Source organism: Protopterus annectens, chromosome 11.part0 (genome assembly GCF_019279795.1).
Source record: "Protopterus annectens isolate FY-2018-M chromosome 11.part0, PAN1.0, whole genome shotgun sequence".
Lineage (NCBI taxonomy): Eukaryota > Metazoa > Chordata > Ceratodontiformes > Protopteridae > Protopterus > Protopterus annectens.
In genome coordinates, this window is record NC_056745.1 from 879,458,144 (window position 1) to 879,485,345 (window position 27,202).

The 27,202-nt window shown below is 42.1% G+C and overlaps 1 protein-coding gene across 5 annotated transcripts in view; it reads left to right on the forward strand.

The window, feature by feature from the left end:
- Window positions 1-20,148, forward strand: part of USP15 (ubiquitin specific peptidase 15) — a 2,212,142-nt gene extending 2,191,994 nt beyond the window's left edge. For all 5 annotated transcript variants that reach the window (XM_044088282.1, XM_044088284.1, XM_044088285.1 and 2 more), the window contains one exon: window positions 18,197-20,148. In XM_044088282.1, coding sequence (XP_043944217.1) covers window positions 18,197-18,391 — 195 coding nt within the window. In that variant the 3' untranslated portion in view covers window positions 18,392-20,148. The remainder of the gene's footprint in view (window positions 1-18,196) is intronic.
- Window positions 20,149-27,202: the final 7,054 nt, after the last annotated feature.

Sequence of the window (27,202 nt, forward strand, 5' to 3'; positions counted from 1 at the left end):
CAACTACTTTCTAAACCGAAAGCACACTCAACCAGGAGTCTATCCACTTCTGCAGCTTTTCAGGATAGACTACCCATTGATACCATTTGTGCAGCAGCTACTTGGGCCACTCCTCATACCTTTGTCTCTCATTACAAGTTAGATTTGGCCTCCAGAGACAGGGCTAGCTTTGGTTCCACAGCTCTCAAGAGTCTGTTCCATTGAGCCACCCGGGATACAGGTGCTAGGGACGCGGTCCCATCCAGCAAGAATGAAGGCGAGATTGACAACTTAACATTTAGAAGTTATGTACCTACCATAACGTTCCATGTTAGTTGTCTTCTCTCGCCTTCTTTCTTGCGTCCCTCCCTCCTTCCCCCTGGCCTGGACAGATCTTGAAGAGTTCCTCTTATCAGGTTGTTTCCTCCTGAGCCTTCATTAGAGGACTCCTGTATTATGAACTTGGGTTTCCTAATATATATTAGGTTGGTCCTTAGCAGGGTAGGTTAGCTACCAAACGAGATCTGAGGTAGTCCCGCCTTGCATCATGGGATATAGGGTTGCCTCGAGCTGGTAAAAGGAGTTCTCAAGCTAAGCAAGTGCCGAGTCGGAGCCGAGGATCGGCTCCAAACCCATCCAGCAAGAAAGAAGGCGAGAGAAGACAACTAACATGGAACGTTATGGTAGGTACATAATTTCTAATTACTTAATAAATATAAAGTCTAAAAGTATTCTTCATAGGAAGAATACTTTTAACAATAGTTATGTCCACTTTGAGTAGACACCCTGTATACATTAAGAAAAACATTCCTCATGGACAGTTTATTAGGGCCTCAAGGATGGTTAGTGAAGAGAAAGAGATTTTTTGGAAGAGCTGGAATTTATTAAAAAAATATTTTTAGATAGAGGTTATCCTCTAAAGCTTTTGGATGATGCAGCTATATAAATTAGTATGATGAATAAAGAATTTCCCCCATTATTACACATGGGTTCATTAATAACCAGAAAAAGATGAATATAAGAAAAAGTCTGTTACAGGTTTGGATTCTAGATTTTGTCTGGATATGAGTGTTGTTAAAAAAGATTATTAAAGATAATTGGAGAATTTTGATGGGGCATGAGTAAGTGGCAAAAGTTGTAGGTGATGAACCACACTATGTTGAGAAGAAGTGTGGTAATATTAAACAGTTATTGGAGAATACAGGGAGGGACTAAGATTATTCCTCCCAACACTAATAGACCTTATGGTACTTTTAAGTGTTACAATTGCAATATATGTCGGTACATTTCAGAGGGCCCCTGCGTAGATTTGGTACATCTCAAAAAGAACATTAAGATTCCGGGTAGATTTAACTGTTCTACTGGTGTGATTTATATTGCACTTTGCATGTCATATCTGGCATTTTATGTCTGCATGACCACTAGAAGTTTAGGTACTAGGATTAGGCACTTACATGCAGTGAAAACACATTATGAAAATAATGCATTATATAAGCAGTCTATTAAATGTTTACAATTTAGGAAATTTACCTTTGCTGTTATTGATTTAATACTTTTGGATTTAAGGTGAGGTCATTTTAAAAACCAGGTGGAAATGAAAGAAGTTGAGTGGCAAATACGTTAAGTTGCTTATTTTCCACCTGGTTTAAATGAAGGATGTTAAGTTGTCTATCTCGCCTTCATTCTTGCTGGATGGGTTCGGAGCCGACCTCGGCTCCGACTCGGCCACTCTAAAAGCTCGAGAGTTGGTTCCACCGGCTCGAGGCTCCCCTTATATCCCACAATGCTAGGCGAGAGTTACCTCAGATCTCGTTTGCCGCTACAGCTATCGAGGTGTTGGTTTTCTACCGGTTCTTGGTAAGTGACTTTTCTTGTGTAGTTAGTCTATTAAAACCCCTTTAATTTTAATATTTTTACTTATTTCCCTTAGTTTAGAGAAATTCTTATCCCCTTTCTTAAAAATTCCTGTTTTTCCCCCTCAAGAACTTTAAGTTCTTCCCTTGGGCCTACAGGCCTTTTTTCTTTCCCTAGTGGAGAGTGTGTGTTATTTTTCTTTAAAAACCTAGTTAGTGGTTTATTATATTTTAAACTAGACAGGGTGTAATTAGTGTGTTTGTGACTGTGTGTGTGATTACACCTGTAGATATGTCTAAAGAAGCAAAGGTCTCAGTTCAAGAAGTGTGATGCGTGCTGTCAAAAATGTCTCTGACAGGCGCTCACACTTCTTGTGTCTACTGTCTGGGACCTTTGCACCTGCAGGACTCCTGTGCTGTGTGCCATGGCTTCAGCCCCAGGGTCCTGCAGGAAAGAAAAAATAAATTAATTTTAAGGGGCTTACTCAAGCCAGAGGATTCCCTTTCTGTATCTACAGGGAAGCCCTCTAAGGCATCTAGGTCTTCGGCTCCGACAACTGAGCCGAGACCTAAGGTTTCTAAACCTCTGTCTACATCGGCTCCGGCTGGAGCCGATGAGTCTCAGTCCACAGTTTCTGTGGTTCCCTCGGCTCCGGTTGGAGCCGAGGTATTAGAAATTCCCGTGTCGGCTACAACCAGACCTTCGGAGCCGACAACTAGGAAGAGGTCCAGGTCACCATCTCTTGGCTCCGTTCATTCGGCTCCAGGATCTCCCCTGCTGTCTGAACGGAGCCAAAGATCTCACTCCTCTAGGTCATCGAGACTGTCGGATCATGACCTTCAGAGGGTAGTGAGTCGACTTCTTAAGTCCGAGGCACTGGCCCAGATGCTTCAGAGCCCGACTCATCAGTCGATGCCTGCCCCGGTCCATCAATATATTCCTCCTTCGACTCTCTTGAGCTCGGGCGGGTCGTCGGAACCGAGACTGTGATAGCGTCGGAGCCGATACAATTGTCTTCGGCTCCGTCGTCGGCTCCGATTTCTTCCTTGGAAGAATCTCGGCGCCGGACTTCCCTCGTCGGCTCGAGGGGTGAGTGGCATCGGACCCTTGTCCGACCCCCTCTCCCTCTCGGTGCTTCGGCGCTGGTGAGTTCGGCTCCGACATCGGCCTCGGAGCCATCACTGTCGGTGCCGAGGGAGGTTCTTAGCTTCTCGGAGCGGGGACCTCTGGCTTTGCCTGACAGGGGTGCATTCGAGGTCATGCAGAGTGTGTTAGAGCCTGGCTCTACTCCACAGTCGGCTCCGTCCGCCCCTCCCTCTACGGTGCCTCAGGTCAAGTCGACTCACTCCCTCATCCCGGACCGCAGAGAGCCAGCTCCTCAGGAACCCCCTGTGGGGATTTCATCCTCTTCCGAGGCCTCTCCTGATTTGGCAGAAGAGCCCCCTCGGAAGAGGAAGTGTAAGAGGAAACACATTGACTCACCTGAGTCCATCACGTCTGACACAGATTTGGATGATTCTGAGGGTTCCCCCCGTTCCCCTTCTGAAAATGTCTCATTTGCAGACATTCTAGAGATCCTGAAGCAGAGGGGAAATTGGCCAGCCCTCAACCCTTCGGAGGATGAATCTGTGTATCTTGAGGCATTTGGCTCTCGCCCTTCCACCTCCTGGGTGTCCCCCCCCCTTTGACCCCCTCATGCAGGTGGTTGCTAAGAAGGCATGGACGGCTCCTGATTCAGTGGACCCCACTCCCAGGAGACCCTCCAAGTTCATAACGGCACCAGCAGACAAACAGTTCTTAACAAAAGGAGTTTCTGTGGATGCTATGGTGGTAGCTGCTGCCACTAAGAAGGAGCTAGCTGATCCTTCAGTACCTGTCCATCCACCTAACAAGGAATCTAGGTCCATGGACAGATGCGGAAGCGGATGTTCTCGTCAGCGACATTTACCATGCGTTAAGCTGAACTACCTGTGCCATTTTACTCGTCTTCAAAGGGACTTGATCAAGGAAGCGAGTGAAATGTTAAAGGACCCTACAGCTGCGGGTTTTCAAGATAAGATGAACACGCAGCTGGCTACCCTTAACTCCATAACCAACTCCTCCATGCCTTCTTTCTTACGCGGCTGATGGAGCGAGTAGAGCCGCAGGGACAGGTGTGGCCTTACGTAGGCATGCCTGGATGCGGCTATGCAATTTTGCGGACCCCTTCAAGGCGTCTTTCACTAACTCCCGTTTGATGGATCATCTCTCTTTGGTCCTCAAGTGAAAGAAACCTTGACTAGGTGCGAAACTGATGGCAAGACCCTTTCTGCCGTCGGAGTCCGTTTTCTACTCCTTCTAGGCCTTACCCCAAAGGCCAGAAAGGTGGAAAGATGTGGTTCCGTAAACAATCTCAAGGGACTTAGCCTGGCGACAGAGTCGTTTCCCGCCAGAGGCAGAGGCGGGAATAACAATGGTAGACGTCGCCCTAGGGGCAGGGGGGGTCCGCAGAACCAGGGCAATCGGGAAGCCTTCCCTGACAAGCCCTTTCAGCATCCCTGAGGTGTTGCCCGACTGCCCACCTTTGGAGGCAGTCGGGGGAAGATTGTCACTGTACCCAGAAGCCTGGCTATCCCTGACTCAAGACAAATGGGTACAGTCCATCATTTCGAAGGCTATTCTATCCCCTTTCTTAGCATTCCAAATCAATCAAAAATCCCTTGCAGATGTTCCAGCCGCTCAAAGGGATCTAGCGGTTTTGGAGATTTCAAAACTGCTTGCAAAAAGAGCAATTCAGCCAGTTCCAGCAGACCAGCAAGGATCCGGAATCTACTCAAGGTTCTTTTTAGTTCCAAAGAAAACAGGGGACTGGAGACCAATTTTGGATCTCAGTATCTTGAACAGATCAGTCAAGAAAACAAGATTTCGATGGTCACGCTGCAATCCATCCTTCCCCTTTTGGGCAAAGGAAACTGGATGTGCTCTATAGACCTTCAGGATGCGTACTATCACATAAAATGAACAGGCGCTCCAGAAGATTCCTCCGCTTCACGCTGGGAACCAGTGATTTTCAGTTCAGGGCCCTGCCCTTTGGTCTCACCACTGCCCCCGGGTGTTTACCAAATGCATGGCAGTGGTAGCTTCTCACCTGAGACAAGGATTCCAGGTGTTTCCATATTTGGACGACTGGCTCCTCACAGCTCCCACCAAGCATCTCCTTCTGATGGCCAGGGATTACACTTTTCGCATTTGTCAAAAGTTAGGCATTTCAATAAATTGCAAAAAGTCTGTTTTGTCGCCTTGTCGTGCTATTACTTTCATAGGCGCAAATCTAGACACAGTAAACATGTCTGCGAGACTAACACATCAGAGAATAACAGACATTCACAAACTGGTCTCACTCCTTTTCAACAACAACAGAATCAAAGCCAGGTTAGTTCTGAAAGTGTTGGGAATTATGGCGTGACCATACCTCTGCTTCCATTAGCCAGATTCCACATGCGGATCCTTCAATGGATGCTCTTTACTCAATGGTCATACCAGCAACTTCCAATGTCTCACACCATTATGATCACGCAAGCGTGCAAAAATCATCTCATGTGGTGGATGTCTTCCCCTCAGCTCTTGTTGGGAAGACCCTTTGTTCCACCTCCGGTTGCTACTCTGACAACGGATGCCTCCCTGATCGGGTGGGGGCATTATCAGGGCAGGACGGTCCAGGGCACATGGCAACCAAGCGAATGCCACTTGCACATAAATGTTCTGGAGATGAGAGCAGTGCTTTTAGCGTTGCAAGCCCTTCAAGACTCTCTTCCCTTGGGAGCGATTGCAATCCAGACAGACAATATGTCTGTAGTGTGGTACATCAACAAACAAGGCGGAACCAGGTCATACCCCTGTGTCGAGAAGCACTCAGATTGTGGCAATGGGCGATTTCTTCTCAGCGGTTTCTGATAGCAACGCACATCCCGGAAGTCCAATCAAATTGCGGACAAGTTGAGCAGAGCTATCCTCATGCCTCACGAGTGGTCTCTGAAAGACTCTGTTGTGAGAGAAATTTTCCTCAAGTGGGGTCAGCCTTGCTGCGATCTTTTGCTACTCCCCAAAACAGCAAGTGCAGAGAATATTTCACTCTATTCCCTTTACCAGGCCAACCCAGCAGAGGCGCTCTAGTCCAAGTTTGGCCCGGGGACTTCTGTATGCATTTCCTCCCTTCCCACTAATCTCTCAAGTGATACAGAAAGCTATCGCTCAGAAGGCCTCATTGATCCTCATTGCTCCTTACTGGCCTCGACAGGTGTGGTTCCCCTTTCTACATCGATTTCTTTTGGAGCGACCGTGGAATCTGGACCTAGTTCCAGATCTTTTGATCCATCAGTCGGGTCAGTTTCATCGCTCCCTCCCATCTCTGAACCTCACTGCTTGGTTCCTCCAGTTCCAACCTTAGCCAGGCTTCCTCAATTATCTCACTCCGTTCGAGATATTTTGATAGCTTCCCATAAATCTTCCACTCGGAAGATTTATTTGAGTAAGTGGAAACGTTTCACATATTGGGCTCAAGGAAAGGACATAGATCCTTTCACTGCTTCCATCCAATTAGTCCTTGAATTTCTAGCTGAACTCTTCCATGCAGGTTCATCTCCCTCTACTCTTAAAGTTCAATTGGCAGCTATTTCTAACTTTCATGTGGGTATTTCTGAATCTGCCTTAATGTCCCACAAGCTTTGCAAAGCCTTTTTGAAAGGAGTTTTTCTTCTCAGACCTCCTATAAGAAATCCTCCTTCTCCTTGGGACCTAAATTTGGTACTTGCTTCTTTGATTCTTTCCCCTTTCGAACCTGCAGTCTCCTGTTATTTAAAATTGCTATCATGGAAGACTCTTTTTCTGGTAGCTATTACTTCAGCTAGAAAAGTTTCAGAGCTTCAAGCACTCAGCTGTCGACCTCCTTATCTATTGTTTCATATGGACAGAGTATCCTTACGAACTAACCCGTCCTTTTTGCCTAAGGTGGTCTCGACGTCAAATCTAAATCAAAGCATTGACCTCCCTGTCTTTTTTCCAGAATATTCCAATAGGTCTGAACAAAAATTACACTGCCTGGATGTTCATCGTCAATTGAGGTACTACTTGGATAGAACAAAACAATTCAGAAAATCTGATCAGCTGTTTGTCTCCTATGCCGAAAGCAGAAAGGGACTTTCAGTTCCAAAGGTATCATTATCCAGATGGCTAACATCTTTGATTTCCCTTGTATATGAAATTAGACACCAAAACTGCCTAATAAACCTAAGGCCCATTCCACCAGAGCTTTGGCTACTTCTTTAGCCTTCCAAGACAGACTGCCTATTGACACCATTTGTGCAGCGGCTACTTGGGCTACTCCTCACACTTTCATTTCTCATTATAAGTTGGACTTAGCTTCTAGGCATAGAGCTAACTTTGGTTCGACTGTTCTCAGGAGTCTGTTCCGTTAGGCCACCCGGGACAAGGTGCTAGGGACGTGGTCCCATCCAGCAAGAATGAAGGCGAGATAGACAACTTAACATATAGAAGTTATGTTCTTACCATAACGTTCCATGTTAGTTGTCTTCTTCTCGCCTTCTTCTTCGTCCCACCCTCCTTCCCCCTGGCCTGGACAGACCTAGAGGAGTTGTGATTGTGACCTCTCTTTCTACCACCTCTTTCTTAGGCATATGCTGTTGTGCATATTTCCTGGTTCAGGATGTAGGTCACCCTTCTTTCTTCCTGTTGTTAGAGGTGGACTCTGTTTAGAGTTATTCTGTTACTATTATAAGCTGGGGTTAGCTTACAAACGAGATCTGAGGTAACTCTCGCCTAGCATTGTGGGATATAAGGGGAGCCTCGAGCCGGTGGAACCAACTCTCGAGCTTTTAGAGTGGCAGTCGGGCCGAGGTCGGCTCCGAACCCATCCAGCAAGAAGAAGGCGAGAAGAAGACAACTAACATGGAACGTTATGGTAAGAACATAACTTCTATTTTGAATATTAAATTTTTTTTTAAATAACAGAAAATGAAGGAATTATTCTGTCTGACTTAGTAAGGGCTAATTTTACTATTGGTAGAATAAACTGTTTTTTACGTTAAAGTCTTTTTGAGCGCTTCTTTTCACCAGTGTTTTGTTTTGAGATTCGCCATTATCACTATATCTACCCTGTCTTTCACTGTACATTATCTCTAGTTTCTGCTTGCATATCATCCACTATGCACAACTCCATTCTAATTTCATAGAGAATTAGCGCTGCCATGCAAGTAATTATTAGATGTATGTACCACCCATTTCTTAAAGGAATTACAGAACACACTCCAGAACGGCTAACAAATAATACAACCAACATAATTAGCCTTTCAGGAGATGTTAACATAAACTGACACCTTGCTGATAGCCAACATTCCCACCCTTAGATGTAACTGATTAATATAACTCATTAGCCTACCTACAACAAACATAATTTCATGCTGATATTGTTTCTTAGACTGGATGCTTGTGCCCAGCCTAACCAACTTATCTGTGGGAATTACTCCATGAGTGACCACTCTGCAGTCTGTACCTGTGGGAGAAAGTGGCCCCTCACTAGCCCAGGGTCATTACAGACATATTGCCATACTGCCACAAGCCGACATCATTTAAACAATAGCCTACTCTTCCCTTGCAAGCCCAGTTGCAGATCTCACCACAGCATTAAAACAGCTCCCCAAATATTCATCAGCGAAACCCATAAGATGTTAAACAACAGATTTACAGGATCCACATTTTGTAATCTCTGGTAACTCTGGCAGCATCCCTCAACCATCTGTATATGGAAATATTCAGAAGACCACAACTGCTTGAGCTTAATATAGTCGGTTTTTGCTCCTATTTATTTTTGTGAGTGTTGCTTTCTGTATGTAAAATACAGTGATTGACCTTTTTGCAATGAATGTTTCTGTACCATATATTTTATTTTATTTTATACTATAAGATAAATCATGTTGTGTACTAAGCGGAGTACTGTTTTACTCTAGTATGTCAAACTTTTCTGTCTTGGCCTCCACTAAAAATGGGTGCTACCCAGTTGGACTTTTCAGTAAACAAAATGCAAGTAAGTAATAAAATGAACAAATTGTTTTCTTTATGGGGGAGCCTTTCTTACCTTGGACTAGATCTCTGGTTTTATCTTGGAAAGGTGAATGAGTTCAGGAAAGCAGAGCAATTTGTCTTTCTTGCTGTTTAGAATTTTGCAGTGGGTAAACTGCCCACTTATAAATCGCAAACCATGTTGTTTTTTGTATGCGTGTGTCGTTTTATTCGATTTTCCTTCCGAATATTAGATTCCCTATTATTTGGCTTATTTGCTCCTCTTTGGGGACCCATCACAGGTTATTACTTACCCTAAGCGTTATTCTTCACACACTGTAGTCTGACATATGAAAGATTCTTCAGCTGTGGCCCACTGACATGCTTCCATGTATGTAGATAATCTTGGTTAAAGCATGAATGCACTGTTTGGTGGGTGTACATGTATGCTGCTTGCTGTGTCACTTGCCCTCTACTGGTATCAGCAGTGATGCAAATTGAGATGTCTGCCGTCTCCCCCCTCAGATGGGCCTGCTTGCATTGACTACTTATTCCCACCCTGCCCACTTGCTCTTTCAGCACCTTAGTCATTTTATTCATTCTAGATGGTCTAGGTAACAGTCATGGTTTTATCCTTTTGTGTGACAGAGCCAGAGTAACTGAATTATTTTTCCCAGTTAGGCAGCAAACCATCCAATGGAAACATTGTTTTCAAAGGTCAGAAGGTTATATGTTAAGTTGTCTATCTCGCCTTCATTCTTGCTGGTTGGGTTCGGAGCCGATACTGTGCTCTGACTCGGCCATCTTCAAAAGCTCGAGAGCTGCTTACTGGCTCGAGCCCCCCCCCATATCCCATGATGCCTGGCGCTAGATACCCAGATCTCGTTTGCCGCTTCTGCTGTGAGGTTGCTTTTACTGGCTCAGGTCATAGTTTTCAATTTTATTGTCATTGTATAAAAATATTTTATATTATAGTTGGTGTTTAAGATAGTGTACTTTCAGTAGTTGTAGTTAGCTATTTATATTTAGTCTCCTTCCCTTGAAAACTCGTTTTCTTGTTAGAGAGTTTTCCCCTCCCTCCCCTCCCCCGTTTCTATTCTTAAAGGTAGACGTTTTTAGTTAGAGGCTAATCCTTGTTTCAATTTTTTTATGTAATAGTTTCTTTATTAGAAATTGTGGTAGATTAGTAGGTCTAATTACCTTTTCTTAGATAATAGAGTGTGTGTGCTGTTAGGGTGTGGTAACTTGTGTTGAGTGTGTGTGTTTTTACTAGTTACCTATTTCCCTTTTGTTACTTTTTCTCTGTAAATTGATTTTTCCGTTTACAGGTATGTCTAAAGATACGAAGGTATCTGGATTCAAGAAGTGTGACTCATGCTGTCAGAAGATGTCACTGACAGATGGTCACACTTCTTGTGTCTACTGTTTGGGCGCCCTACACCTGCAGGACTCTTGTTCGGTGTGTCACGCCTGTAGTCCAGGAGTCCTGCAGGAGCATAGAAATAAGCTAATCCTTAGGGGTTTGCTCAAACCTGAAGGGTCACCTGCTAAGGTTCAGTCAGTGAAACCCTCTAAACCAACGAAGCCGCCGGCTCCCAGTTCGGAGCCGTCAGGTGTGGCGTCTGCTTCAACTTCGGCTCCGACTGGAACCTAAGTACCTATGTCCCAGTCAACTTTGATTCCGACTGGAACCAAAGTACCTATCTCCCACTCGGCCCCGACTCTGGTGTCGAAAACGCTCTAGGTCTCCATCCCTAGAGTCGATACACTTGGCTCCGGGGTCGCCTCTGTTACAGTCGGAGCGAAGTCACCGATCCCACTCTTCCCGGTCTTCTAGACTATCTGACCATGATTTGGAGAGAGTGGTGAGCAGGCTCCTAAAATCGCAGGCCCTGACTAAAATGTTATCCAGCCCCCCTCATCAGGGTTTGGCTCCGCCTGTCTCTGCAGTAGTTCCTCCTTCGACTCATCCCTCGAGTTCGGAGCCGGAGCTTGCTGAGGCTCGGATCGTGGAACCGTCGGCGCCGATACCTACCCTTTCAGTTCCGTCGTCAGCTCCGATCTCATCCATGGTGCCGTCCTTGGAGGGATCTGGGCGCTGGGACTCCCTCGTCGGCTCCGAGGGGGCGAGTGGCATCGGACCCTTGTCCGACCCCGTTCTCCCTCTCGGAGCTTCGGCGCAGGTGAGTTCGGCTCCTACATCGGCCTCGGAGCCATCTCTCTCTGTGCTGGGAAGGATCTCTGTCTCTTCGGAGCCTTCTCTGGTATCGGGAAGGGGTGCCTTCGAGGTCATGAGGAGTGTGCTGGCCTCTGAGTCAGCTCCACGATCAGCCTCATCAGCTCCTCCCCCCATGGTGCCTGCATCTGCCTCTGCCCCTCCTCCAGACCCCAAGCATGGGGAACAAGCACTCCAGGGCACCCCATTGGGTGTATCTTCCTCTTCCGAGGCCTCCCCTGATCATTCAGAGCAGCCCCCTCGAAAGAGGAAATGCAAGAGGAAGCATGTTGACTCCCCTGAGTCTGTCACTTCAGATACCAACTTGGAGGATTCGGAAGGGTCCCCAAGATCCCCCTCTGAGGACGTCTCTTTCTCAGACATCCTTGAGATACTTAGGCAGAGGGGGAACTGGACTATTCAGCAACACACCAGCAGTCAGATTCCACCAACGTTCTTTTATTTAACGATCTGGTACCTCGGCCATTCGCCTTCAAAGGATCACATTACAGCTTTGAAAATAAGCTCTATTTATATCATGAACTAATTGATAAATTAACAATTAGTTTAATTAGACATCAAAATTTAAAGTGATCTTTGCTTCAACATTGAATAAAATGCAAACATTTACTTATGATAGTTTGTCTAAACTATTATCAGAAAACTTATATCTTTATTCATTAATTTTATATTACTTTCTTTTATAATCAATGAAATGCAAATTTTAAATAACTTTTATATCAAAATAGAAAATTAACAACATATTATTTCCTATTAATTAATACATAGTTTATCTAATAAATAATTAATTAAATAATTTGCTTTCAGTAGATCAGAAGCACATATAAATTCTTTGGTATGTATATATAAAAAATATACCCAATGTGTACAAAAACAAAATTACATACACAAAATGAATAACAATATAAATAATGTGCACAAATTGCTCTTCTAGAGTCTAATTACAGACCCAGCTCCTGATTGAGACCAAATGGTTTTAAAGTTTTGTATTTCATTATCATCCTGGTTTCTAATTCCAAGAGTTTAGCTATTGCATCATCTCCCTTGCGAATAGAAGGTTTCCCCAGTACACTAAATCTCAAACTATTACTGCAACCATCATGCACATCCAAAAAATGCTTAGCAACAGGACTTGTGACATTCAAATTTCTAATATCCTTAAGATGTTCTAGAATTCTAGTTTTGATCATCCTTTTAGTTTGTCCCACATACCAAATGTCCTTGCAAGAACACCCTATTATGTATACTACACTAGTAGACTTACAATTAAAAAAGTATTTAGAAGTGTGATGTATATTATTAATGATATCAATATTAATTGCTCTATTACATACACTGCATGAACCACAAGCAAAAGTGCCCACCCTCACAGGGGTAGGTGTGATAGGTTGTACAAAATTATTATTCAGAATTTCCCTTAAATTCTTTCCCCGTCTGAAGGAGAAATTCACTTGATTGGGGAATAATTCACCAATGTTGTAATCTTCACAGATTAGATACCAGAATTTTCTAACCAAACTGGACTACCCTTAACCCTTCCGAGGATGAGTCGGTATTTCTGGACGCGTTTGGTTCCCGACCCTCCACCTCCTGGGTGTCTCCACCTTTCAATCCACTGATGTCTGTGGTGGCTCGGAAGGCGTGGTCAGCCCCAGACAGTGGAACCAACCCCCCTGAAGGCCCACAAAATTTATTACTGCACCACAAGACAAGCAATTTCTGACTAAGGGTATTCCCGTTGATGCCATGGTGGTAGCAGTGGCCACAAAAAAGGAGTTGGCTGAAACTTCTTCGTCTGTCCATCCCCCTAATAAGGAATCTAGGATGATGGACAGATATGGGAAGCGGATGTTTGCATCAACGACCTTCTCCATGAGGTCGCTGAACTACTTGTGCCACATTACCCGCCTTCAAAGGGATCTCATTAAAGAGCTAGGAGATACCCTTCAAGATCCATCAGCTGCGCAGGGGTCCAGGCTAAGGTTGCCTCCCAGCTGGCGACTCTTAATTCGGTAGTAAACTCCTCCATGCGGCTCATCTCTTATGCAGCCGATGGTGCGAGTAGGGCCGCAGGCACAGGCGTGGCCTTGAGGATGCATGCCTGGATGTGGTTATGTAACTTTGCGGAACCCTTCAGGGCGTCTTTCACAAACACCCCCTTTGATGGTTCTGCTCTTTTTGGACCACAGGTGAAGGATACCCTTACCAGGTGTGAGCAGGAAGGCAAGACTCTCTCTGCTGTGGGAGTCTGTTTTTCCACTCCTTCAAGACCTTATCCCAAGGGTCAGAAGAGTGGGATGTTGTGGTTCCGGAAACCCCAGGGAGCCGTGCCTGACACACGTGGAGAGTTCCCCTCCAGGGGCAGAGGAGGGAATAACAATAGACGCCACCCTTGGGGCCGAGGGGGTTCGCAAAATCAGCGCCAAAGAGAATCTTTCTCTGACAAGCCCTTCCAGCATCCCTGAGGTGCTGCCCGGCTGTCCACCTTCGGAGGCAGTCGGGGGAAGATTATCGCTGTACCCAAAAGCCTGGCAAAGTATAACACAAGACAAATGGGTACTGTCTATCATATCCGAAGGCTACAAAATCCCTTTCTTTCACACTCCCTACATTCCCAACAAATCCCTTTTAGATGTTCCACCCAATCTAAGGGATCAAGTAGTTCAAGAAATTTCAAAACTGCTAAGAAAAAGAGCCATTCAGCCAGTCCCGGCAGACCAGCAAGGATCCGGAATTTACTCGAGGTTCTTTTTGGTACCAAAAAAGACAGGGGACTGGAGACCCATTCTGGATCTCAGCAGACTAAACAGGTCTGTTCAAAGAACGAAGTTCCAGATGGTCACTCTACAGTCCATTTTACCCTTTCTGGGTCAGGACAGTTGGATGTGCTCCATAGATCTTCAGGACACGTACTACCATATCAAAATGTACAGACGCTCCAGAAGATTCCTCCGCTTCCAGCTGGGAGCCAGTCATTATCGGTTCAGAGCACTGCCCTTTGGTCTCACGACAGCCCCCAGGGTGTTCACCAAATGTTTGGCAGTAGTTACCGCTCACCTGAGATGGCAAGGATTCCAGGTGTTTCCATATTTAGACGACTGTCTCCTTACTGCAGCCACCAGGCATCACCTGCTGCGAGCCAGAGAATACACCATCCAAACTTGCTCCAAACTAGGCATCACAATAAATTTCGAAAAGTCTGCATTGTCGCCTTGTCAATCTATTCCCTTTATAGGCGCAAACTTAAATACAAAGGACATGTCAGCGAGACTTCCATTAGACAGAGTGCTAGACATTCGCCATGTCCAGGTCTTATTAGGATGCAAAACAATTCAGGCCAGATTCGTCCTAAAGACCTTGGGTCTCATGGCAGCGGCTATCATACTAGTCCCCCTCGCTCATTTTCATATGAGGATTCTTCAGTGGATGCTGTTCACCCAATGGTCTTTCCAGCAACTTCCAATGTCTCACAAAATAATGATCACACAGACATGCAAAAACCAACTTGCTTGGTGGATGGTTTTCCCATCAGTACCCCAGGGCAGACCATTTACTCTTCCTCCATGGATGCCTCCCTGATCGGGTGGTGGGGGCATTTTCAGGGCAGAACAGTCCAAGGCACCTGGCAGCCTCACGAGTACCATCTGTATATCAATGTCTTGGAGATGAGGGCCGTGCTTTTGGCGTTGCAAGCTCTTCATAACTCTCTTCCTACCGGGACCATTGCAATTCAAACAGACAATATGTCGGTAGTGTGGTACATCAACAAGCAGGGCGGAACCAGGTCCTACGCTCTATGTCGAGAAGCACTCAGACTCTGGCAGTGGGCGATCTCTTCCCAACGGTTTCTGACAGCAGCGCACATCCCTGGGAAGTCCAACGTTATAGCGGACAGGCTGAGCAGAGCAATTCTCATGCCTCACGAGTGGTCTCTCAATCAGACAGTGGCGGACCAAATCTTCTGCAAATGCGGTCAGCCTTGCTGCGACCTTTTTGCCACCTCCTTCAACAGCAAGTGCAACAATTTCTTCTCTCTCCTCCCTCTTCCCGGACACTCCCCCAGAGAAGCTCTGGTTGACGATTGGCCCCAGGGACTTCTTTATGCATTCCCTCCGTTCCCCCCTGATTCCCAAATTAATACAGAAAGCTACCACATTGGGATGCAAGATGATCCTCATTGCCCCTTACTGGCCTCGACAAATTTGGTTCCCGTTCCTGCATCATTACCTTCTGGAGCAGCCCTGGACTGTGGACCCAGTTCCAGACCTCCTGATCCATCAATCGGGCGGGCTGCACCAATCCCTTCAATCTCGCCAGCTCACTGCTTGGTTGCTCCACTTACGACCTTAGCCAGGCTTCCAAACATCTTCCACTCGGTGCGTGAAATCATCTTATCGCACAAGTCTACCACTAGAAAGACTTATGCTAGTAAGTGGAAACGTTTCTCTTTCTGGGCAGAGGCTAGAAATATAGATCCCTTTTCAGCCCCTGTGCACCATATTTTGGATTTTTTAGCGGAACTTTTTCGTGCTGGATCGTCTGCCACGATTATAGTTCAGTTAGCTGCAATTTCAAACTTTCATACAGGTCTATCAGATACTAGTATTATGTCCCATAAGCTTTGTAAAGCTTTTCTCAAAGGGACTACTTTACTCAGGCCCCCAGTGAGAGATCCCCCACCTCCGTGGGATCTAAATTTGATTTTAGCTTCCCTGATACTGTCCCCCTTTGAACCGGCAGCTTCTTGTTCCTTGAAGTTTCTTTCTTGGAAAACCCTTTTTCTGGTTGCAATTACTTCAGCCAGAAGAGTTTCTGAGCTTCAGGCTCTTTGTGTTCGCCCTCCTTATCTAGTTTTCCACAATGACAGTGCGTCTCTCAGGACTAATCCTTCCTTCCTTCCAAAGGTTTCTTCTGACAATAATTTGAATCAGTCTATTGATCTGCCTGTGTTTTTTCCAAATTATTCCAACAAGGCGGAATACAAATTGCATCAGTTGGATGTTCATAGACAGTTACGCTTTTACTTGCATAGAACTAAGCAAATAAGAAAGTCAGACCAGCTGTTCCTGTCCTATGCTGAGGGTAAACAAGGTCTACCTGTGTTGAAAGTAACCTTATCTAGGTGGTTGACATCTGTCATTACATTTATATATCAGCTAAGGAATAAAGAGCTTCCTGCTAAACCGAAAGGTCACTCCACTAGAGCTCTAGCTACTTCAGTGGCTTTTCAGGCAAGATTGCCAATGGAAACTATTTGTGCTGCAGCTACATGGGCCATTCCTCATACCTTTATTTCACATTATAAGCTGGACGTGGCCTCCAGGAGCAGAGCTGATTTTGGTTCCACTGTTCTGAAGAGTCTGTTCCGATGAGCCACCCAGGATTGAGGTGCTAGGGACGGTGTCCCAACCAGCAAGAATGAAGACTAGATAGACAACTAACATTAAGAAGTTATGTACCTACCATAACGTTCCATGTTAGTTGTCTTCTTCTCACCTTCTTTCTTGCATTCCACCCTCCATCCCCCTATCTTAGTAGACCGAGAAGAGTTCCTTATGTTTTTCTCACTGGCTGAGTCTTCTCTGGCTATTCCTTCTGACTAGTAGTCTCTCCAGTAGGATTTATGCATTTTAGGACAGGATTCCTGTATTGTTGTTATTATTATTATGTCTGCAGTTAGACTTACCAAATGAGATCTGGGTATCTAGTGCCAGGCATCATGGGATATAGGGGGGCCTCGAGCCAGTAAGTAGCTCTTGAGCTTTTGAAGATGGCCGAGTTGGAGCCGAGGATCGGCTCCGAACCCAACCAGCAAGAAAGAAGGCGAGAAGAAGACAACTAACATGGAACGTTATGGTAGGTACATAACTTCTTATTATTTAGGAATGTTGCTATTTCCAGTGCATGTCTTAAAAACATCTCCATTGTGTGTATTACTTGTCTTACATACTTGGTCTTCAGATCATATCTTTACTAAGAATTGCTTCTTGGACTCTTGAGTCCAAGTATTACCTCCTGGAACTTCAGGAGGCATCCTTCTGAGGTCTTTCCTATGTCTTTTTTTTCCCTCAGGGAAATTTAAATCTTTGCTGCATAAAACAGAATGCATCCAAAGCCATATGATACACACTTGCTATATCAGATGGTCTGTGAAGAGACTGTCTGCAGTGGGATGCTCATTTTCCTTTTCACATCCCTCATAGCTGCAGCCAGACTTTCTGTTTAGTCCTGTAAATGTGTAATTTTTTTATATTCTTGTAAGTTTGTTTTTCAGTCTTTGAGGACTTTTTTGCTTAGTGGGTGGGTGGTGAGAAAATTATGCAGGGGCTGGGAATGCTTTCCTAGCTTGGTAGTCTGGCACACAGTGTCATAACACACATCAACCAGAGCATACGAATAAAAGAAAATTCAAAGTGGTACCAAGCTGGAGATGGACGATATCCCCACAATTAATACTGCGGAAGGCCTTCTTCCTGATCAGCTGACAGGGTGAGCCTTTATTTCTTTTCTTTGAGCTGTACACACACAAATATTCATCATTGTCGAGTTATTTTTTGTCCGCTGCTGTAGAAGATGTATTTGATGGAGTGAAAAAAAAAGGTTAAGTGCACTTTTTTATTCTTCCAGAATGTTTTAATTGAAAACACATGCTCTAAAGAACTCTGGTTATCCTACTGCATGATTCAGCCGTCTGTTTGTCTGAAAAATTACCCCCCCCCACACACACACACACACACACACACACACACTTCTACACATTCCTTTTCATTTCATAAAGGTATACATCATTGGAAAAAACATCAAGATGTCAGGAATGACCTGTTTGGACTCTTGATGGTCTCAGTCATTATTTTACTGGCTCATTGACACATTTAATGTTCGGTGAAGTCATGCAAATATCTCTCAAAGATTTGAGTATCTCTGTTTTGTTGAAGGATTGCTATTCACCAGATTGTAGTTATGTTCTGGTCATCACTGCAGCATCATCAAGTTTTGTTTGTGCTTGGGGAGACTGTTATAAGTTATGGAGTTGTGTCTTTCTGTCCTTAATATTAATGTGCATCTGTTTTGCAGTCCAAAGCAGCATATGTGCTTTTCTACCAGAGGAAGGACACAATCAGTGGAACTGGCTATTTTGCTCTTGATCGTGAATCTACCAAAGGTGCATCAGCTGCTGTAGGAATACCCATTGATAGTGATGAAGACTGTAATGAAAATGAACAAGAAAATGATGATATTGAAAATGAAAACTGTATGCACACCTACTGACAAGAATCCAGGACAGACAAGACTTCTGAATTGTGTATCGCTGCCAAGTTTGTCTAGTAACTACTGAAACAATTTCTGAAAATGGGGGCAGTTCAGAAATAAAAACTTTCAGCCATTGTTTTAGGCTTTCATGCTAGAAGTATGAATATTCTGAAACACAGCTGACCTTGTTAAAAAGAATAAGATGATGGAGTCTGGTGTATGAGGAGGCTCATAAATATATCCAAGATTGCCTCATCTGCCCCCATATCTCTCAGCTGCTGTTTTTGATAGATTTTTTTTATTTGGTTTTGATATAGTTTAATTGATGTAAGTTAATGTATGTTAATGTCACACATTATTTTTGTGTTTATCTTTCAAGAAAAGCACTGGTGTCGAACCATTATTTCTTTTGCTTGATCATTTTAGACTGTCACAATTTTGCACAACTATGTGAGGTAATGTAGCAATTTAATGAGTGCCACTGGTACTGCATTTATATTCACTGTGCACCCTCAGTTATCAGAGGCCCTGGACTGGCATTTTTAACCTTGAGCTCTTGTAATTTAAAATAAATTATGCCGGTCTCTGTTACAGTGAAGATTAAAGCTAAAGAACATATTAGGATGACATTTTGATGCACATTTTTTTGTTTTAGATTACCCCTTGTATGTTTGTTCTTTTTGTATATAACTGCTGGCTGTAGCAGTTACTGTCACCAGAAAAATTATGAATATTTAGTGTAGCACCTGTGTTTTCGCAAGTAATTCCATCTTTGTATGTGTCCATTTTCACATCTTATTTGTGAAGATTTTTTTGTTTTTGCCATCATAATCCCTGAAAACAATTGAGCTTAAATATTGAATGTTCAGAACAGCTGATGTTTGATGTAAACCTGAAAACAGCCTTATTAAAGAGAGTGCTTTTTATATTTTAAATGCAGATGAATTCTAATATAAAGTCAGTATGGAGAATGTTAGTAGACAAAAGATTTAAGGGGTAATCTAGCAAGAAAAAAACATAGGTCATACATTTTATATTAACATTCAGTACTGTTTTAATTGTTCAAGACTAGAATGTTTTAATTTTTTAAATACTGGAGTATGGGCTTGGCATCCTGGAGTACTTTACATAAACACCTAAACCAAACCAAACCTATTTGCCATACTATTATCTGTGTTTAGCCCCAGAGCTTCTAAACTGTTATAGTATGATTGAAAGTCTGACACTGATTTGAAATTTTGCTTCACTTTTAGTTTTGCCTCCAGAAGTTTCTCTCTTCAGAAATGTTCTTTACTAGGATTTGATTCTAATATATCAGTACAGCATATTCATATAAGTTTTTTGTTGTGGCTTCTGGTATGGAACGTTGATTTGAAGAGGTATGCAGCAAATCTGAAGAAGGTTTTATGATACCTATCAAATTACTAAATTACAAATGTATTTTTTTGTGGTGCGCATGTGTTTGCACACATGTACTTGTGGGTGTTTCTGAATGGATTCACCTTAGCCTTAGAACTTTATCCCATACATAGGATTTCTTGTTCAAGAACAAATTTTGCAGTATATAATGTTCTCGTTAACCCTGGATTTCATTTTAGGCAGCCTTGTTTACTGGACCAGGTGCCAGAGTGAATTTTCAAATAAACCGTACAGTTTGCTGCTGTCCTTTTCTTTAGTTTTTCTCAGAATGTATTGTCGATTTATAAGCTGCCTTCGATGGCATCTCTTTATACATAATAAATGTAAATATATATATATATATATATATATATATATATGTATATAAAATAAAACATATATATATATATATATATATATATATATATATATATATATATATATAAATAAAAAACACAGGGACATGTTTCACATATTTCACTACCTAAGGAACTGCTTTGTGTTCCATTGCTGGTAAAAAGTGTGATGGTCTTCATTTGGAGAAATACTCTAACATAACTATAATAAGTTATAAATTGTGTATTGTAAATACAAGTTCACTCTGTGAGTGCACATTTTGGTAAATTATTTTATTTATATGTTGGCATTACTAAATAAAAGCAATGCATTTGACCAGGGTACATGAGGTATGTTGGATATGGCTTTGCTGTTTACCTTGTTACTGAAGCTGAAGTTTCTTCCTGGTATTTTAAAACTGCTTTTGAATTATTATTATTTTTTTTTTTTTTGTAAATTACAGATCTCCACATGACAGAGGTGAGACTTTTTGTTTGCACTTGAGTTCTTTTGAGTTTACATTTGAAATTTGCATGATTGTTTATACATGTTTAATAAAAGTATGCAAGGCCTTACTTAGTAGTATTTCTTTACATTATTAAGTTCCAAAGTCCATGTAAATAACATTGTAATATAACATTTGCACTGTTTTTGACTGTAGGGACAGATTATAGATGCTGTTTAAACAATGTAGGATTGATGCTAAGGCTATGGGTTCATTGAGCCCAGGTAAATACAGTTATGGGCACTGACAACACACTGAGTCACACATCTGTGGGCTTGACGCCCAGTAATACCAGGTTGTGATGTAAGCGATGCATAGCAAAACTACAATGTATGGCACTCATTGTAATGCCACAGTGAACCTACATGCTCATCATAATGCAAAACACATGGCATTGCCATGGAGTGCACCTTAAAGTAAAAAGATACAATGTATACAGGAGAATTAATTGAATTAAGAGAGACAGCATGGCAGCGTTGTCCACAATACAAGTAAGTGACCGAATGAACAGTGGGAAAAAGAGGCATTATGATTTGAGATTTAAAGTATGGTAACACTGCACGCCTTAGTTATGCATGGTCCTGTGATTGCCGTCATTACATAAAAATGGGTGCATAACAGTGTTGGTAACCAAAACTGGAGAGGTACAGGAATGCAGTGTGGAACTGGAGTGCTAGTACACAGGAGTAGGGAGCATTGTTCAAATAAATTCACAGTTTTGTTTTGTCCATATCATTTTTTTTTCATTTTGTCTCATATGACTCTTGGTAGTAGCGGTCTACAAACATGACAGTAGGTAGTCCCCTTACATAGGGATGGTTTATGGGGACTTTGCTAATGTGAGTAAAGTCTAGTCCATGCATTTTTCTATATGTGTAAACTCTTTGTATGTATTATATTGGCATTATGAAGACATTTCATATTATAGGTAGTAGCAGTGTTATGTACTGATTTGATGCAACAAACAGAAAATGTATCAAATACACAATGGTCTGGTCTGTTTGCACTTTAGGTTTAGATAAGTTTCATAGTGAATGGCAAAGCCACAAGTCATGAAGTTATTTTCACTGATCTTGCAGTACAACATAGTTCAGATGTGTTGATTGCTGAAGTTTCTGTTGAATAGGGCTTTAGATATTGTGTATTTTTTCATGTGAATGGGTAATGGTACTTTTTAAATCTAAATTGTAGTTGCTAATTTTTAAGCATTTCAGTAGCGTGTTGAATAAAATAATATGTTAGCATTTGTCTGCAGGGGGTTGAGGTATTTTAGACAGAGTTGGAGCCTTTTAACTGGTAATGATATTTTTTTTCAAACTGGATGGTTGCAGTCATTTTTTATTCTTTTTTTCATTTTAATATGAACAAATTTAATGTTTTAGGTCAGTTAGATGGATATTTTCTATTAGTGGGTTGTGTGTGTGCATTTTTTGTATGAATGGTGACGTTCCTCTTTTTTTTTATAGAGTAAACTGAACTGGATATGTGGATTCTTTTTCTTTTGTTTGCTCTAATTTTTTTCTTGAAAAGCGAGTATATGTTTGGATTCCAGGGTGCTGTACATGGGCTAGTTTAGTTTTTGGATTATGCCTGAATTTTCCATGTGCAGTGTGTCATCTTTTACTTTAGTTTTAGCAAGTACCATAAATGTGGCTAGTTTGGGGAAATTTTTAGTAAGCTTGCTGCACCACCAGGGAGGTAGATAATCAGTAAACAAAAGATATTTAAATGATTTTAGTTTTCTGTTCATGTGGAGTCTACAATTAAGAGATGTGTCTATATAGGATCATGTTCAAGAAACACTGCCTTACTGGCATTTAGGTAGTGCCCTGCAGCCCTCCTGTGGTAGTCTTCTAAAGCACATAGTCCCTCCCACTTGTCTGTCTGTGGGTATGATGGACCAATCACCTGGCAGTACAGGGACTGCTTACAAACCCACAGACAGGACTGTTTCAGTTTTCTAGTGTCATAATAATATAAAGATCTCTTGGGAAACTGTTCCTTATGCTGGATCCCTTCAGGTTCAGAGCTCAGTTAAAGAAACTCATTTGGATTTTTATTTCCTCATGTTTTTTCTGTCAGTGCTGGAGTAGTGTATTATTCTGCTTTGAATGTTTCGTCTGATTAGAAATTTGGTATATAATTGGGTTTTAATTTGGCTGCACAGTAATTCTTATACTGTTTATTTTAAGCCGATTGTATGTTTTTGGGGGGTATTTAACCCTTCAAATGTGTTTTATGGCAATTTATGAAAGTTTTTAAACACATTTATTGAATTGTCATTTAAGACATAGGCAAACATACATTTATATAAAAGAAAACAAACCATATTAACTGTTTCCAGTTGAAAACATTATGCATCACTTATATTCTTTGTATATTTATCATCAATTCAGCATTACAAAAATTGACCAGTTCCTGCCTTCCCTTAACCCTGGTCCATAACATTATTCTGCTTGTACTTTTCCTACACTTTCCCTTTTTTTCTATGTAATTGTCTTGTACTCCAGATCCTACTTCTAGTTCTTTTATCTCTGTTATTATATTCAGTACTTCAAATAAAGTTGGTTTAGACTTTAATTTTGTTTTCTAGTAATTGCTTTTTTTGGCAGCCTCCAGAATTAAACTTAACAAGGCCTTACTATGTTTAGGCAATCCAGATATCCTGGCTCAAAAAATAATTTCCTAGGTTACACCCATTTGCTCACCCACAATTTCTGACAAGAGTACTCTGTAGCGAATTTTTAAAGTTTGCCAGCTCATTAAACTCCCAAAACATGTTCCTTGTTACCACTTTCTTCCCCATCACAACTCTAACATTTGCCATCTAACTGAGGAAAATTTTTTGAGGTCTGCTTTGGGTATTAAAATACCTATGCAAAAACTTCGAAGCAAAAATCTTAAATTCTCTAGACTATGTTTCATGTTTGAGAGCCATACACATGTCCTCTCATTGTTTCTTTGTGAATTGCATATACAATCTCTTTTTTCCAATCTTTTCTAAACTGTTCTGAATGATTCCTATAGTTAATTGTGCAATATTTTATATCCCCTGTTAATTATTCCTTTTTTAACAGCTTCTCTTCTAGATTCAATTAAAAACTCTACCAGAGCAGGTCTTTCACTTAAGATCCTTCTATCATTTTCTCTTTGCCTGTACTTGAGATATCATTACCGGATAGGAAATGCAGTCTCTAGCCTGCAATCCAAATGTCGTCTTGGCTTCTTCTCATTCTGTTACTTTCCCACTCTAGTTATTTGCTGTGCATTCCTTGGTTCCTTTGCCAGTTTTATCCATTAAATTTCATACTTCTCTTACCTGTTCTTTATACCTTTAATTGCAGTCATCCCTATTAGCAAAATCTCTTTTCTCCATTCTCATGTTGGCTTAATACTTTCTGCTACTTTATGAATATGTTCTGTCTGGCTGTTGCTCTTATGTACCTGCATTGAAAATCTCACTCTCTCCTTATTTCTTGAATCCCACCGGCTTCATCATTAGCCCTTTCCAATTTGAATTATAGGTTTCTGCTTGTGTTTATGTATGTGAGCCTTAACGGTGTAGCTCTAAAATATCCCTTCAAATCAGATAATCGTAATCAACCTTGCTCTATTGGAAAGATAAACTTGCCCCAATTGATCCTTGTCCTTTTCCATTCCCAGATGAAATATTTTCAACACTTTATTTATTACTGTCCACAACTTCTCCTCTGGTTGATAAAAATATGCCCTACCTGTATATAAAACTAAAAGTACTAAACACATTTTCACTGTTTGTATCTTGCTATCCATATCCATAAATGAGCTTTCAGTTTCCCATTTTGTGTTTTATCTTTTGTTTAGTCTTTTTCCACATAGCTTTAGCTGCTGTAACAGAATTGTTTTTAATCTTTAATCCTAAATACATCATTTTACCATGTCTCCATAAATATGGGTATCGACAGACCAATTCATTTGTGGGTACATAGTTATATCCTTTGTTTTGTCTTCATTAATTTTATATCCTGAAAAGACTTGAAACTGTCTCAAGATGTTCCACAACACTGAGATAGCCTTTTCTGGTTTTCCCAGGTACGAAATAATAATGCATGCAAATAATGCCAACTTTTCGTGATTACCATACCAAATATAGCACATTACTTTCTCTGCCACAGTTTGAGAGTGTTTAGGTGAGTTTGTGTACTGCGGCTGTTTTACTTCAATTCCTCGTGCTTCCAATGGCACAAGTTAATCGTGCCTTCTTTTTCTGTTGATTAAAAGCTTCATTAGTAAGGTTTGACAGGAAAACTTGCTGATTTTGCATTTTTTTTCCTTAGAGTTATGATTATTTGGGATGATTTAAAAGGCTGTGATCCTGTTCAATTTTTTTTTCATTTAAGTCATGATTTTTGGCACCATTTTGTATGTTAAACATTTCTGACAAGAAGTTTTCATATGTTTATGCTTTAGTTCCTGTGTAATACTGTTATAGGTTGTATCTATTCACTTGGACTGAGACTAGTATTTTTTTTTTGGGGGGGGGGTGGCTTTGTGCATCTGTTTTCTGCTTTGAACTGTGTTACTGAAACTACTGTCATTTGATTCTGTGCAGTGTTCAGAACACCAGTACCCCCTGGTGACTTCAGATTGCTGTGTAGAGGAAGAATGGTGAAATGTGTGTATTTTTTTACTGGCTGACCATACAACTGTTATTGAGTATTGCTCTGGTTTGTTTTTGTCCCCTGACTCAGATACAGTCCCCCCTCACCCACCCCACCATCATCATCTACCCCTTATGCACCTTAAAACATAAAAGTAAATCTAGGAATGTGACTCAGTGTATGGCTTTTGACTCTGCAGTAACTTCTTTGCCTCCTGGTCAGCTGGTGTGATACTGCCACAACTCTGTGTGGCATGAGGGTCAGACACATCCTCCGGGGCTGTACCATTCTCTGGTTCAGGTATGGGATAACCAAACTCTTTACATGTAGAGGAAGTCAAGGGTACAGAATCTGTTGCCAGTGTCACCCTGAGGATTCTTCCAGTAGTGCAGTGCATGCAAATAAGAGAAGTCCCATCAGTTTACAGGGCAATAATCTGTATGTATTCATTCATCTGAGCTGGTGGCTATTGCCAGATTTGTTATTCATGCCTTTGATTATGGGGTACAAACCCAGGTTTTGAGTAATGCTGGTGCTCCTGCCACCCAGGATCCTGATTTTGAAGGGCATCCAGAATCTGAGGTTTCAGAAATCACAGTTTGTAGCCAGTTTCCTCTGAAGATGAACAGGTTCAAAAACCCAAGCAGATGTTTTATTTTTCCGAAATGCTGTCTAGATGTAGAGATGTATTCAGTTGGGAGCAATTACTGGTTGCCCCCAAGCTTACCAGGGTATATGATCTTCTGGAGGATGAGTCCCTGAATGAGGCAACCTTCCCTCCATTGATCCCAGTGCTTGAGGATGTTTTTAAGAAAGCTTGCAATTCTTTTCTGAATGAGCCTCTGCCTAAAGAAGTGTTCAGGATGTGCCTCGCCCATGCCTGGTCTTCAACTCCCCCCTTGTCTGTTGACCTTGCTTCTGTCTCCTCAGTGACTTTTGCCAATTAAAACACCTTGTCTTTATCTAACCCAGTTGTTGAAAATAAACTATGCAAGTAGCTAGAATCTCAGGGAATGAAGCTGGTGTAGTCTAGCATGGTAGCTTTTGAAGTGTTTCCCAGTGTGTTTTGTAAAAAATTGTGTTTGAGTATATATAGTTTAGATGAGTTTGCTGTGTTGTTACCTGCTGAGCAGAAAGACTATGTGAAAGGGATTATTTCCAGTGTTTCTCAAGTGTCTAAACATGCTTTTAAAGAGTACTTTGGAGGGGGCCAGTACTGTGTCTAGAAATGTATTTGCATTTGATTACCAGTGAGGTCTGACAGAGTGGGTACCAATTTTCAGTGGAGGCCATGGGAGAAAAGCTGAAAGAAGAGAAATGCAGCATCAGTGGTGCTAAGAAGGTGTGCTTGATTGCACAGCCAAGAATTTTCTGAGTTAAAAATGAGATTGATTGCTTCACTTGATTCTGATTGTGTGTTTGGTATAGCAGCTAATCAAATCCTAAAACACTGAGATGATAGAGATAAACTGATGCAAGAGATGTCTAAAATCTTCCCATATCCCAAAGTTTCACCCCAGTAGACAGGGTAATTTTCAGCAGCCCAATAAACAGAAGCCCCAGCTGAACAATAACCAAGACGCCAAAAGGAGATGGCAGGCCAAGAACTCTGACAAACCTAAAAGAGGGGTTCCTTTCCCAAAAAGGATAACCCCCATTCAACCTATGACTATGCCAAGGCTCCGCTCCTCTCATTCCCAAGTTCCCTCCATGTGCCCCCTTCTCAAAGGTTAGCTTTTAAAAAGGTGGCCTGGCCATCAGTGGTTTCTGACAATGGGTACTAAGCATTGAGGCAGAAGTTACAGGTGGCAGTGGAAGGAACATTCGCCTCCATTTAAAGGGGTTCACCCTCACCTACTGGACCAGACTTTGTTATTCCCTACTATACTCTGACATATGCTGGACTCGGGGCTCATAGTCCTGGCCCCTACTTCAGAGAGTGAAAGTTTT